Source organism: Rhamphochromis longiceps, linkage group LG6 (genome assembly GCF_057381845.1).
Source record: "Rhamphochromis longiceps isolate RC_006_pf linkage group LG6, R_longiceps_female_GT1.1, whole genome shotgun sequence".
Classification (NCBI taxonomy): Eukaryota; Metazoa; Chordata; class Actinopteri; order Cichliformes; family Cichlidae; genus Rhamphochromis; species Rhamphochromis longiceps.
The window spans coordinates 30,022,541-30,037,917 of record NC_140562.1 but is presented as its reverse complement, the minus strand read 5'-3'; the positions used below and the strand labels follow the sequence as shown (position 1 = coordinate 30,037,917).

The following is a 15,377-nucleotide window of genomic DNA, read 5'->3' as shown; positions in this document are numbered from 1 at the left end:
AGCTCTGCAACCTGTGGGAAGACCTGTTGATACAATGAGGAATGAATGGACCTGCAATGTGTCTTTGATCCCCTGGAGGATCAGAGTGATGACCTGCTACAAGGAAACCGGACTCTGTTAAACAGTGATCCTGCACTGCTACGTTGAAATAGACGAAGAAAGTAAACTAGCTGTCATCTGTGGAAGAATGAGCAAGATTTTTACAGCTTTTAATTTCTTCATATGACTACTTCTGTAACTCATATTGTATATCATCAATACCTACAAAGAAAAAGTGAATATTGAGTGTTCAAATGTATCCTCTTATCTAAATGAGTTTTTGCCATCTTACATTTGTGACTTTGGAGCATCTCTACATCTGATTGGTTTGGACAAAATGGTTCGCACTTAGTGTCTTGAACGATACAAATGTAAGCGCATATATAAAGTAAATAAGAGAATAAGTATATTTTATTACATTTGTTTCTCCGTGCATGATCAACTTTAAACGACAACAGGTGAAACAACTGTAGGCAACGCAAAGTGGATGATCCTGAGTTAAGCCCGTCCACTTGATGAGTGGGATTCACTCATCAAGCATCACTTTGTCGCTGATGGTTGATCACTAGTGGACATTCCTGTAGGTAACCCTCTCATTTATTTACTACCTTGTCATATGTCAATGAGTGCTATCCTGCGCTCTCAATCATTTGCCTCAACATTGAGAAAAGTTTAAATTGGACCCGCCCACTTTGCAGGTATTTCGCCCATCCTCTCTTGAAGTCATTGAATGTAACTGAGTTCCTGTGTGGACAGGGCTTTAAACTTTTCTCAACTTTAAAATAAGATATAGAAAATACCTACCAATAATCATAAAGGACTGTACACCTACAGCAGCCTCATGGCTACAGGTAACCCATCCCACGAAGCTCCTGGTGCACAGTCTTTATGCTGATGTTAATAAAAGAGGATATGTGGAATGCTGCAGTTACTGAGTCAGCAGAGCATTCATGACTCTTACACACTAAGCACCTCAACATACCTCACTCGGAAACTCTGTTCTTGACTTTATAAAATCGGCCACTTCTCAGCTGAGCTGAGATCTATTTCTTTCAGTGGAATTGTTCTCCTGAGCACTGGCATGTCTGGTTGATGATCTATTATGCGTGTTGATACTTGAGTTGTGCTTTCTGTTTAGTAGAAGTGAATAATGATTCATGAGTTAACCTGACTCGATGACTCCATCTTTTTTATATATGCTATGTTCCACACTGCAATAATATCAGTTATAGTTGATCATGAAATATCTATGACAACTGGACCAAAAACACTTGAATTCAAAGATTAAGAGGTGCAACCCAATACTTTTGGCCATAAAGTGTAGAGCAACCTCGAGCCTAGAAGCTACCAGTTGTCAGCAACAAAGCGATGTACATTGAGCAAAGTGCTTCCTTTGCGATTGCCCCTTAAATCTGGTTTTCAAACCTAAAAAACAGAATTTTTGAAATCTTAGATTGGCTTTATTTATGGGTGAAAATAAGCTTTGGTTATTTTTTTCTCACTAAAACCTTTTGCAGCATGCCTGCTAATTGGCTGTGTTGAAAAAGCTAGATCTATCTATTTTCTTCTATAATTTTCAAGGTTGTATTCCTGTTTGATAATTATAAAAAGCAAATCCTTTTGGCACTTTTGTTCAAATAACAAATAAAAGATGACAGCAAAACATGCTTGTGTAAAGCAGGAGAGGACAAAACAAGTCTGGATACCTGAGACTAAACAAAGTAAGCAAATGTGTTTGTTTGATGTCCGAACATTGGCTGATAGCTAAATCTTGTTATTATGATTTATTATGATGAATAAATAAGGAGAAAAGGAGAATTTGGAGAATTATTTTCATGCTGCAACATGAAAAGATTTTTTTTCACGTATAAATCGTGTTTGCAGGTTAAGCTGGCTTTCGGGAGCACACTGGATGTGCTTTGCCCTATGCAAAGCCCAGTGGCTTAACAGGACCATAACAATCAAACAGTCATTTTGTGTAGCTTAGGCCAGAGCCTGCGGGCTGACTGCAGGCAGCCTACAAGCGTAACATTGAGCAATAAAGGATCCAGAGTTTATGTCATGCTGGCACATACAGCACAGAGCGGGACCAAGCTTTTCTCTTAAAATTAAACTCTTCTGTTTTAACCATCAGAGCTAACTAAACCATCCCAACATTGATAAGTGGTGTTGAGAAATGCCACCGCATTAATGGTTAAAAACAGTGCAAAAATGACAGGTTACCAACAAAAGCCATCATTCAGGAATAAACTAGAACCCAGTTTCAGCCAAAACTCTCACAATCTCACAGCTAGAGAGACTACAACATGATCTTCCAGACAAAAAATAGCTTATTGTGAGCTGTGTCAGCAGTGACATAGACACGCACTCGGCTCACAATCACAATATATGTAGCCTTGCTGAAAACAATACCTCAGGCTCCTTTATCAGCCACTGATTTGATGTTTTTCGTCTGTAGCCCTTCAGTTTTTGGGCTGTTATTGTATCATTGATGAGCTAGTGCATGGTGATGTGTGGATCTGTGAACAGAGCTAATGGAAAGAGATTAAATAAAAGCACTGATGAGCAGACAGAGACTGAAGCCTTGTCACATCTGCAGTGTCATCCACTTAACTCTGATGGCAAATCGCATTTCAGAAGAACGAGACAAGAGACAGAGAGGTAATAAGTGAGATGAAAGAGAACGTAGAAAGCAGACCAGTCAGGGATGATTTGTGAAGAAGCCCCATCAGAATGTACGCACTGGCATTGGTCCTAAAAGGCAATAGGCATACCCCGCCTTCTTCACTGCCCTCCCTTGACTTCTAGTAATGGATTTACATTCTCAGGACCGGTGTGTACAAATCTACTAGATGCACATGCATACAAACACACGGCATATGGAGGTTGCCAAATTACCGAGCCATTCAGCTATCAAAAGAGACACCTCGGATTCATGTCACTGCTGTGTTTTGCACACTGTAGCCAATTACAAATAAACCGGTGCATCGTCTATCTCTCATTTACAGATCGACAGACAAGGCGGCTATTTTTACCTCTGCATAAAAGCAGAAACTGTTTTCACACTCCGCCAACTGGAACTGTGCCTTTCATTAAGGAAATCTATTTAGAGCTGAGCAGGGGAGCGGCAAAGGAGTGGGGGAAAGATGAGCACTGATTAAATCTTTCAATGAAAATGTTTGAGGCTCTCTCTGTTATTTCATCACCGCACAGGCCAGGCGCTTTGCAATAAAAATGAGGCGGAGTGTATTTTGCTTTCAGGATCCTGAATCGAGACAACACACTTCAAAAAGTGTTTGTCGTTGGCTCATCTCCAGGACTCAGCTGGTGTCAATCACATGTGTGCCGTTGGATGAGCAGGTCAGCAAACTGTGACCTCGCCATCTGTGTATGTGTCAGAGGCAATTAGGCTCATAAACACATCAGGATACTAAAAATAAAGTGGATAAAAGAGAGAAACACTAATAAGTAAATTTATACACAGAAAGCAATTAGAAGCTAATTGATATCAAGGACATAAAAGGTACAAATACAGGGAAAAAACGCCTGTCCTGGAAATATTTTGGTCAAACATTGACCATCTGATCTAGTCTCAGATTTCTTGAAAATGGGGAGCGGCAAAGGTCCTTATGATTTATCCTTTACAGTCTGCGGGTGCCATTCTTTGAAATGATGCAGGCCTTACCCTCTTCAAACACAATACCTAACTACCACTAGATTCACTCACTGCTGTTGTCTCATTGTCTAAACCTCCTTCTGTTTTTAGTGTAAGTAAAACTGATGGGGCGTGTCGAGACATCCTCTCCCTGCATGCACCGCTAATAGCAGCTGAGGCTTCCCAGTTGGCTTTCCATTAAGTGCCAGTCAACTGGGTGGTGGACCATTCGCTCATTTACTCAGACAACATGATATCCTTGTTTCCTATGGTGTGCATTGTTTCAGATTAAGTGGCAACAGAGTTGCTAAATATCACCTTTAAGATTTTTGCTTGATAACTTGTTTATCTGCATACTAGAATTAGGTGACCCCGTGTTTGAATGTTACTTAACACTAATTATAAGATATGTGTCTGTGCAACGACAGCATCGGCGGCCAAAAATTGACGTTGAGCCAGAGCCCAAATCCAGTATATGATGCTAGGAGGCTACGCCCATCATTCACAAAGTTCGTGGTTTCCCCTCGATCAGTCATGCTTGACATCTTTTAGAATATACGGGTCATGAGGAAGGAGGCACTAACCAGCAGTTTACAGGAAAATATACACTAATGTGCAAAAGTATTGAGCCAGTCTAATTTATTTGGATTTTGCTACCATGTAGTCAGACTTGCTTGTCATTTTTATTGTTGTTGAGCAATAATTCTCCACACTTTCCTGAAGTTTTTCTTTTGACATATCCACTTCTTTGCTTATGTTCAAGTGAGAACGTGTTGCCAATCCCTATACCTGGCCATTTTCACTGTTAAATCACTTTACACTGAGCTGTGAATCATTGAAGCACAAAAAAGGAACCTAAATCAAGGGATGAACCTTTTTTTCTAGACTTAACAGACAACTTAGCAAAGAACCAATCTCTGTGTATTTAGGTATTTCGTTATTTGCAGCATGTCGCTAAAACACAAAATGTGTTCCAATTATTTAGCTGAATCTATTTTTTTAAATTCCAAAAATAACATCATCTGATACTTTTTCTTCACCAAAAACATGATTATTGAAGAGCCATTGATCAATATTTTTGTGTGCCGCGTGTCACTAAATAATTTGAGGAAACTGGACATGTGAAGGTGAAAAAAAGACACTACAGAAGATGAGCAGTATCTTCAAGCCACATCCAAAAGAAAAACAGCAACAAAAAATAATAATAACAATCCAACAAAGGCCTTGCTAGAGTTGGCCCTTCAGTTGATCCATCTATGGTTCACTGAAGCCTCATCAGAAATGGTCCCAAATGAAGGATGGCTGTCAAGAATCCATTCTTAAGGAAGTGAAACAGGGAGAAAAGGCTGAGGGATGCCAAATGACACACAAATTGGACTGAAAATCACTGGTAACAGGTCTTATGGAGTGATGAATCCAAACTTGACATTTTTGGTTCAAATAATCAGAAGCCCAACAGTGAGAGTCTACAGCCATCTGGAAAACACGGTGAAGGCTCGTTCATTTTAGACAGTGGGGTTGGGGATCTTTTGAAATTGATGGATTTATGAATTCGGATTTGACCAAATGCAACACCATCTGTAAACATTGTGATTGGCCATAGCCTTATCTTTCAGCACAATGATTCCAAACGAACTGCCAGTGCAGTAAAAACATACCCTGACAGAAAAGCACACAATGGAACAATATCAGTCATTGATTGGCCTCCCCGGAGCTGTGACCTCTCTGGGATCATCTTTACAGAAAATGTGAAAGAAAAAAGGCAGCCAACATCCAAAGAAGAGCTTTGAATCTCCTTCAGGAGGCCCGGAGAACTGTTCCTGAAGACTACTTCCAGAAATAAGAAGAGTTCAGGCTGTGATGAAGAATAAAGGCAGTCATACCACATACTAATTTCAAGCTCATTAGAACTGAACAAACTTTGTTTTTTCCTCACGTTTTGATAAATAACTGTATCTACTTCCCATTTTCCAGGAAGAATAAAAAGAAATGACATGTACTGTATACTGTATCTCCCCAGCTAGACAACCTTCCTAAAAGAACTATAAGACATTGATTTATGTGGCTCCAGTCAGTTGTTTTGGGATTTTCTTTGCCACCAACCATGAAGTTAAAAGGGAAACACTTTCACGGAAAGTATGCAGACATGTGAAAGTGTTTAATCACTAAGCTCCTGTGGGCGCATGCCTGGGGGATTTTCGAAGTGGCATTGGGAGCATGCTGTCAACACAAAGGCATCTGTGGACACACTTATGGATTGCACATAAACAAACACACACACAGAATCAAAGATGTATTAGTATTCACTGACAATTTATGAGAATTGACAAACAATCCTGTTGTGCGTCTTCAGTCGAGAGTTAGCTAAAGAAAAGTTTCTAAAGAAGAGGAAGACAATCTATGGTTTGTATATATCCTGCCTTTACAGGTGCTTCATCTCATTTGAGCTGAGCCACGTCGCAATCAGTACATCTGGGGACTTCTACTATCAGCAATCGCAAACGCAGATATAGTCCCAGCCCCGGTAAATAATAACTTTGAGTCTTTGCTGTGTGTACGTAGCTCTTCGCAATCAATATTGTAAGAAAATCACCATCTAGGTCAAGACAGCTAAAGGAGAGAGACGCTTTTTAGACACTTTTTTTTACCAGCGGGTTGAAAAAGAAATCTTTAGCGCTCCCAGTCACACATAAAAAGCCATCTGATGTGCCTTCCCTGGCTGAGCAAAACAAATGTGTTTCCTCCATTTTACCGTGTGATTTAAACATGCTTAATATGGTTTATCAAATAAATCCTAGACATAAACTGGATTGATTAAATCCACAGAAACCTTCAAAAAAAGAAAAAGAAAAAAAAGAAACATCATTATCTGAGCTCTGGTGTGCAAATCAGTCAGGGTAGAAAGAAGAATCTGTAAAGGGCCCTTTCTTTTTCTTCTGATGACATGTGCCGTGTGTAATCACGCTACAATGACTGCAGCCTTTTCAGATTTGTGTGTCTAGAGGACAAACAGAGGCTGGGACACTTTGATTATGAGGGAGAGCGAGGGCAGTGCAGCTGCAGTCCGCGCTAACAGCATCTCCTCTGCTTCATTAGATATCGCCTGTGTCTGTGTTGAGTCTCGATGTTTGTTTCAGGCGATGGGAAACATGAATCAAAGCATTCTGAGGTTTGCTCTCTTGCTTCCTGTGTGCAGAGAAAGAAAGCACTTATACAGCAACAAAATCCTCTCCAGGGACTGGAGAGAGGAGTGAGGGGGAAACAGAGCAACGCAGCACTTTGATTCCTGTCCCCAATGGTCTGAAATCCAGAAATGATAGCTGTATGTACAGAGTCACGTGGGAGCTGGTAAAATTGATAGGATGGCAAAGGGTTGTTTTTTTTTTTACACAGCTCAAACTGCTTTAAAGAGTTGGGAGCAAAGCCAAAGAGTGAGGCTGAAAAGAATGAGAGAAAATGATCCTGTAGTTTCTTTGCTGTGCAAACATCACTGAGAGAGATGACAGGATAAAATGCGCGCTGTCGAGACCATACAGAGGTGTCAGGACTGATTAACAGAAAAGATGCATCATTGTCCTCAACATTAGACGCTGTATTTTTAGCTGATTTGTAACATCTAGTTATTAGAAGGTGAGATTTTCATTCGTGAGGCATTTTCAAGTTTACATACTGGGATATCTTTTAAAGAAACAAATGTATACAACCTGTCAGCCAAGAAAAACTGCTCTTTTTTTTTCGTTTAGAATCGACAGATGTTCTCAGCTGTCCTCAAATACGATGATAATATGTTATAAACGTGAAGAAAGGACTTTGTTACCTGTACTTGATTGACCTCTTACCGGTCAGTCCACTAAGTCATGACTTTTCTTTGTTTTGAAAACTTGTTTGGTGACCTGTTGCATGTCACACCCCTCTCTTCCCTTGTTCCACATCTCTGAACCATACATATTTCTATTCATTCACATCTTATATTTACCAAATAAAGTATCCAACACATGAAATAGACTTCCACACATACAGATGAACTTTGAAATGTGTATCTTTACTCATAAATCTTTGGATCTTGCTCTTTGTTTTTCAGTAGCTTTCATCTTTTGTTCCACATGCAGTAACACGGGCTGCCAGGGTGGATTAAAAGCCTTCTTTTCCTGGTCTTCAGTGGCCCATCATTTCTCTTGTCGCTTCACAGAAGCTGGGGGTCCCCGAGGTCAGCCCCTTGACAAATGGACCAACTCATTGTGTGAACCAAGAAGGAAAGGAGACCGAAAGAGTGAAAGGATATTTGTTGCTACCACAGTGAGTAGAGACCCTGCCATTTGCTTTTTTCTGACCGACGCCCACTTGAGGAAACTCCAAGCTGTGCAGCACACATGGAGACAGCGGCTTGAGAGGCCCACTTAATGCCGCCATCACTTACACACACACACCATAATCCCACGGGACCTCTGTCTCCCCCTTAAAAGTGAGGCTGACACGAGCCTCAGTCTCAACCCTAAAAATCCCAGCTGACCACTGCACTCACGCACACACACACATAAATATGCACACAATTCCCCACATGAGAAAGTGGGGGGCCCTATGCCGAGCAGGTGATGCAGTAGTCGCACACACTGCAAGCTGTGTGGGCATAAGTGTGCGTGTGTTTGTGTGATAGAGGGGGGCTCATTTGCCGTCTGTCAGTCCTGTCAGACCTGCTGCTTGCATGATCAGCCAGTCGCTGTTTCTCTTCTCCTGGGGTTTCTCGGTTGTGTGTGTCTGTGCATGTGTGTGTGCATGGTGGCATGTGTTTCTTACAAGACTGCTCTGACTCACAGATCAATCCATCCAGGTGTATCGTCCTAATTGTATTACTGGGGCCGATATCAGTTAATGACACAACCACCACAGCCCCCTCTTCTCCACGAGTTTGGTTTGACAGCGATTCGACCTGGTTACACATTATGCCGTCATACCCAGCGGGCGAAGGATTTAAAGCTGCACTAGGCAAGATTTTGATCTGAAAATATATTTATCAACTCATCCTAATTCATAAACTGGGACTGGAGGGAAAAAAGACTCAGGATTCAAGTCAATTAACCCCACGAAACTCTGATGCTACTTTTTTGTGGAACTGATCAAAGTTTAGCAGTATTTTGAAACTATAAAAAATATTAAGTAGGCACTTGTGATAGCTGAACAGAAAATATTTGCATCATATTTCTAAAATCTAAATTTTTTTTTGTTGCTTTTGTATGTCATTTCCTTTACCAGTTTGCAAAATCCCCCAGCGCAGGTTTAAATCACTTCTGTTAGTGATTAAGCCACTGTTACAGCACATTTACAATGATAAGGTCATGATCCATGGGCAATTCACACTAAAGCGCACTAAATATGGAGTTTTTAATATTAAATATCGTTGCCTCTGGTGCAATCCTGCAATCCTGATCTTGCTAAATCTTTCCTATGTTTCATGACCTTTAAGCAAGACAATGCCGTTTTTAACAGATTAATATATCTGTGTTGCTTGGAGCGGATAATAAAGATTAAGACATAGGTCACCAACAGTTCACACACAGATGAGCACCTTCAGAGACAACACAGTTCCACGATGAGTGAAACATGCATATGAAAAGTCAAGCCTAAAGGACTAAAGGTTGTGATACATACCTTGTCAAACAGAGACTTCCATTGCTGAGACAAGTAAAAAGAGAAAAAGAGCGTGTGAAGCAATGAATAAGAGGAATAGATGGGAAGAAAAATAAACTCAGAAACAGGTACCAGACAGGAGGGAAGCACCTGTTTGATAATGATGAATCTCGGCCAAAAGGGCTTCCTTCACTAAGCATTTGCCATAATTGCAGTCTTGCGATCACATGCAGCTATTATCTGATCATTACAGTCAATGAGCCGCAGCAAAAGATAACAAGGTACCAAAAGTGTGCCTCATTATGTGTAAAAGGTAGTATGCTGTGAGCGTGTGTCTTTGGAAAAGATGAAGCAAAGTGCTGGGTGCTTTTACTAACTCGGCTCTCAAAAGAATAAACAGTATTTTAAATTCCATCTCGTGTCTTTGTAAAACGCTTGTTTTTGTCAGTTGTGCCACTGAATTTAGGGACAAATGACTTTCTGAAATTAATTTTAGAGGGACTGTGTTTAACTTCGCTCAAAGAAAAAGAAGCTGAAGGTCCTGATTCATAACTGTGAAAATGTCAAAAGGTTACAGGGGTCATGTGTTCACTTGACGCCACATTGTGTAGACCTACTTCTTCTGGAGCCACTGGGATGACTTCGGTACTTTCCAAAACCTCGATCTCCTCGCCTTCTGCGTTGGCCGCCACCGCCGGAGAGATGTTCACCGGCGCCTCCCGGGTTCCGCCTGTCATTCTCAGGCTGCTCTTCTCCATACACCCACGGAGAGCAGCGATGCGGTCCTTAGGAACGACTCCACATGCTGTAGTTTAAAATCCCATGCTCCCGCCGCGATGAATTAAACGTGTGCGCACTCCGGTTATGCCCGACGCACTTTCACATAGACAGAGCAAGCAAAGCTTCATCCGCAAGGGAGAAGTTGACGTCTGACAGTTTAGTAAAAGCCAGTTAGGGGATAAAAAAAAGTATCCATACAGTGTCACACAATTTGTCAATACATCGTTAGTCAGCAGTGACAAAAGGTTTTCAGAGGTGGAGATGAGTCTTTCCGCGAAAAGAGGCGACGATCCAAGTTTGCGATGCTGGGGACGCACATTGGCAGAGCGAGTCTTCTCACTTCGAGAGGTGCGACGCAGCAGCAGCAGAACGCAGATCCAACTGAAAAAAAAATAATTACATCATCAGTAGTGACAACAACATGAAACCCAGAAAAGGGATGACGACATCGACCTATGAAGTCTCGTATGGCCTCTCCGGGCAGAGGTAAAAGTCTACTTCAGAAGCGTGGGCACATGGCACACTGGGAGAGAAGTTCAGTTATGTGCCAGCTTCTTTTTTGTGGTGCGTCACGTTACCTGGCACGCTGTTTTCTGCCGGTCGACGGCGCAGAGCGGGAAAGGCCGTCTGGTTTCTCCACCGTGCGCCGTGCAAGAAACCTCACTAGGGGGCGGGGGGCACAAAACGACCGCCTCAGACGGGATGGTTGGATCAGCTCCAGGAGACGCCGCGACTCTGCTCCATCCGCATACGTCCTTCCAGGCACAGAGGGAGTGAAGAAGAGAGGGAAGGTGGGGGCGGAGAGATAAGGGAAGGGAGGGAGAAAGGGAGAGATTTGGCCGGCGGTGAGGAGGGATCACCAGCCACTGCCTCTCGGGGGTTTCGAGGAACTCCGGCTCCCTGAGCGAGCAGCTGGCTGTCGCTGGCTCGTGGGGTTTAGGGTGATTTGTGCACGATCGTAACGACTTGTGTTCATCTTTACTGCTTAAGTGTGACCATATGGAATACAACATGCTCATTTTTTATTTTTTACTTATTTTTATTTGTATTGTTTGTGGAAAAGTCTTGTTTTAAAAGACTTTTGTAGCTGTCGAGCACAGCTGTACCCAAAAGACAAGCCCCATCCACCCAACAATTAGAACACGCACTTGCCCTAATCTCTTCCTCCCCGTAAAACATTAAGGAAGCAGATGGTTTATTTTGGGAAAACACGATAACATTACTAAGCAAAGAATACTTCTGGAGCAGGCAGGTGTTTGTTCTTAAGCAATTTGCTCCCAAAATATAAATATTAAGCATAAAATATTCATGCAAAAATAAGGTTTAACCACAGAATCTTCTGAGGTAAAGGTAATTATGCGCCAAAAGCTGACAATTACTCTTAAAAATGATGGAGAATACCAGAGAGAATCACTGCATTGTAATCCACTATGTGTTTTGTTTTCCATGCATACACTGGTGAAGAAATTCATAAAGTTAAGTTTATGACACTTAAAATTTCCTAAGGGAGGACCCTCGCTTAATGTCCCACCATATGCTCAAATAAAAACTACAGACATAGTATCTTGGTTCAACATTTCCCTGTTAATATTTGCAGCTAGAGTGAGCATTTCACGTTTGGTCTGATCCATCTAATCTAAAACAGTCCATTCATTTAACTTTATTTTTATAGCACAAAATTACTGTAAAAGTCTACATTCACGATTTTATTTCAAGGTAAAGATTCCAAAAAAATCTCGAAGACAAACTCAACACAACAGTAAGCAAGCACTTGGCATACAGCTCTATTGTGCTATAAACACTAATTAATCATGCCCCAAAAAACAGCATACAAAATCGCTTCAGTCTAAAAGCGGGAAGGAGGGAGTGTCCAAAGCTATAAATTCCGTTTTATTTAGAGGGATATAAAATGTCCCCTCCAGCCCGCAGCTACAAAAAGCAGGGGCCCCACCTCAGACAAACACATACCAATTACCTGAGGAGACATCAAACAAACATAATAGTTGGGTGGAAGCCATGTATGAGGAGAAATTATGTGGTCTGCAGTGTGTGGGTTGATCAGTATCCATCAAGTAAACCTCCCCCAGGTACTTCGTGTTCGCATTACCATGGTAACCATATGACCAGTTGATATTTTTAACCCTGGGGGTCTCTCCCTGACTCCCACACAACAACGTGGGATTAAAGCTGAACTTTGTCATGTTGCTTAAAAAAGGAGGAAAACAGAATAATTGGTCAAAGGTCACCAGACCCAGTGTTGAGATTCTGTATTCTTATTTTGTGCTTTTTGTGCACTGGAGAGAAAAAAGTTTAATGGCAGTTTTTTGAACTTACTGTAGGTTGCACAAATAATTCACTCTTCATTACCTCACATGACCATCTCCGTGCAGGTGAAGCAGATGCATGAGCGACACCTTACAATCTGATTTGCACTTCTATTTATATCCTGAAGCAGAAACACAGCCCCAGACCATCACACTACCACCACCATGTTTGACTTTATGATGTTCTTTTTATAAAGCAGCATTTGTCTCTTCAGTCTACAGAATATTTTCTAAAAGCCTTGGGAATCATCAAAACATTTGATGGGTTTTTTACAAATCTGAGATGAACCTTTGTGTTCTTTTTGGTCACTAGTGATTTATTCATACTGGATCTCTCCCATGGATGTGCACTTCTCTCTTGTTGCTAAATTGTGAACACTGAACTGAGGCAAGTGAGGCCTGCAGTTCTTTAGATGTTGTTCGGGTTTCTTTGATTTGTCATTGAGTCTCTGTTGTTGTCATTGTCGTAGGATGGGCACTGCTGGGAAGCTTCACTACTTCACAAAGGTTCACAAAGTTTGGATAATGGCTGTCTCTGTGGTTCGCTGGAGTCCCAGAGCCTTATAAAAATGAAACGCATTTTTAGATGGATTGATGTCAATGACTTTGATTCTCAGCTGTTTCTTTAGATTGTGGCATGATGCTTTTTGAGATCTTTTACCTGCTTCACTTTGTCAGAAAGATTCTGTTTAAGTGGCTTTAATTAGGCTTCAGTGTGGCTAATGAAATTAAAGTCAGCTTTCAAACAAACATGCATAATCACAGTTAATTGTGGGAAATTTGTTTTTCACACAAGGCTGACGATGCACTGAATTGTGACAAATATGCAAAAACCTAAGAAATCAAGGAGGTGGTAACTACTTTTTCATGACACCCTGTCTTATTGTAAAGCTCAGCCAGAATTGATCTTTTCAACTATAAAACCAGGCATAAAATCATAAAAGACACCAGAGAACCGGAAAACTTATTGTCTCAACAGCTGCAGACAGCCCAGGAATTTCCATTTAAAACAAGTACAAAACCAGCTTTGAGGTGGCTTTCACAGGTCATGTGTTAACATCAGCTGAAGAGCTGTAACCCAAGAGACAGAGGGAAAGGACAGAGGTGATGAGGAAAGAGAGTGTGAAGAAGAAACAGAGAGAGACAAGATGTTTGGTTAGAAAAACACCTGCTATGTGGGGGAACTTAGCTCATCTATAAATGAAGACCTGAACTGTATCACTTTCTTTTCGCATCCGTGTAGCTCAGGGCTGTTTGCAGGCACCAACTGCTCTTTATTAACACCATTCCTGATGGTGTGAAAGTGTTTATTTGCACTGAAATTAAAGTGACTGAGTGAATCAGTGATGGACTCATTGATTGTTAATTATTTAAATGTTGTTTTTCTTCTCTCCATTTTTATGTTTTGTATTCATTTATTTATTTGTTTGTGTATTTTGCATATCCCATACTTGCAGTAACAGATGCTGACTAAGTTTAATTAGGTTAAGTGTTTTAAAAAGTTTCCATTATTGAGTAGTTTTAGCTACTATGACCACTGTCTGCTGTAGAAAACACAATTTTTTTTATTTAACTTCATATTATCTGTTGCTATAACTAGTCTGCTATTTAAAATGTATACAAGCACATTAATTTTAGCTAGACATTTGAACTAATGGCAGAAGTTATTTCACTCATTTATTCATTTGCTTTAACCAAGAACATCACAAATCTGTTATCTTTTTATATAATATATAAATATATAAAAATATATATAAGAAAAAAGACTTAAAGACTTTAAAACAGTAGTAATTAATAGAAACTAAAATTCCCAGAGATTTAAACGGAAACTCCCAGGAATTTCAATGTAGTTTATTCTGAAATACATACCAGAAAGTGCACTGGGATAAGGTGGTACTAATTTGGGTTTTTACAGGAAGGAAGAAACATTTTGATTGTAATTTTGGGTAGCAAGTAACTTCAGGTATTTTACAGTAAAGAAGAAATAAACTACACTGTATGTGACTTCAAGTAGTGAGTATCTTTAGTTATTTTAGCTGAAAAACTAGCAACAACATTAAATATATAACTATGCAGATTATGGAGTGACTTAGAGTGTTTGACCAGTCACCAGGGTAAAACATATGACAGTCAACAGTTCAAATGTTGTGGTTCACATTAATTAGGTGGTTAATATATGCCCAGCTAATTCTTGCTGGTGCCTCATTGGTCGATATGTAAGTATGTTGAATCTGATGTTGTATATCATTGGTTGTCTTTGGTTGGTTGCCTAAGCCACTTCATAATATGGCCCTTTCCCTAAAACATGCAGAATATTACTTTATTTTTCTGCTTAAAAAAACTGAATTACCTGCTAATTACCTGGTAATTAAAATCATCCATCCATCCATCCATGCTTGTAGGACTTTAAATTACTTACAGTATAAATTTTGCTTTTTTCAAACTTTGTAGAAAAACAAAAAATTTGAGAAAAAAATATTGAAATTTTCTAAGCCACAGCCCGATCAGGTTTTCAGTAGGAGACATCACAGCTAGTAAGAAGTAAGGCTGTTATTCTAAGCAAAGACAGGTTTTCTCACGATTCAAGTTTCTCAGAGAGCAATAACTGGCGCTCTCTGCAGAGCCGCAGCAGACAAAAAGACAGCACATCGAGCTTTGTTCACAGAGACATAGAAAAGTACCTTCCACAATGAAGATGAGACACCAACCAGAAAAAAGCAGTCAAAGGAAGGCTGCCTCAAAGTAGTCTCTAAAGACAAGTAGTGATTTCTAAGTTTCCCTTTAAATGGAGTTTAAAGTTTTCAGTGGGCTGTGATATGCCAACATTTCACAGCGGATGACTGGGGGAATAACTAATGAAGCATACAGCATGAGATATTGCTGCGTATTGTGAAATCAATCCTGTGGGGTTCAGTCATCTGCAATGGATCAAATTCACCAAGAAGCTCTACTTC

The 15,377-nt window shown here is 40.5% G+C and overlaps 1 protein-coding gene across 2 annotated transcripts in view; it reads right to left on the bottom strand.

Annotated features, from left to right (window-relative positions):
- The window catches only part of rhbdl3 (rhomboid, veinlet-like 3 (Drosophila)), an 84,876-nt gene extending 74,021 nt beyond the window's left edge, over positions 1-10,855 (bottom strand). The window contains exons 1-3 of one of the 2 annotated variants that reach the window (XM_085410176.1): positions 10,678-10,855; positions 9,937-10,480; positions 9,341-9,364 (exon numbers count right to left, since the gene is read on the bottom strand). In XM_085410176.1, coding sequence (XP_085266302.1) covers positions 9,341-9,364; positions 9,937-10,077 — 165 coding nt within the window. In that variant the 5' untranslated portion in view covers positions 10,078-10,480; positions 10,678-10,855. The remainder of the gene's footprint in view (positions 1-9,340; positions 9,365-9,936; positions 10,481-10,677) is intronic. The other variant, XM_085410177.1, reaches the window with a different exon arrangement.
- Positions 10,856-15,377: the final 4,522 nt, after the last annotated feature.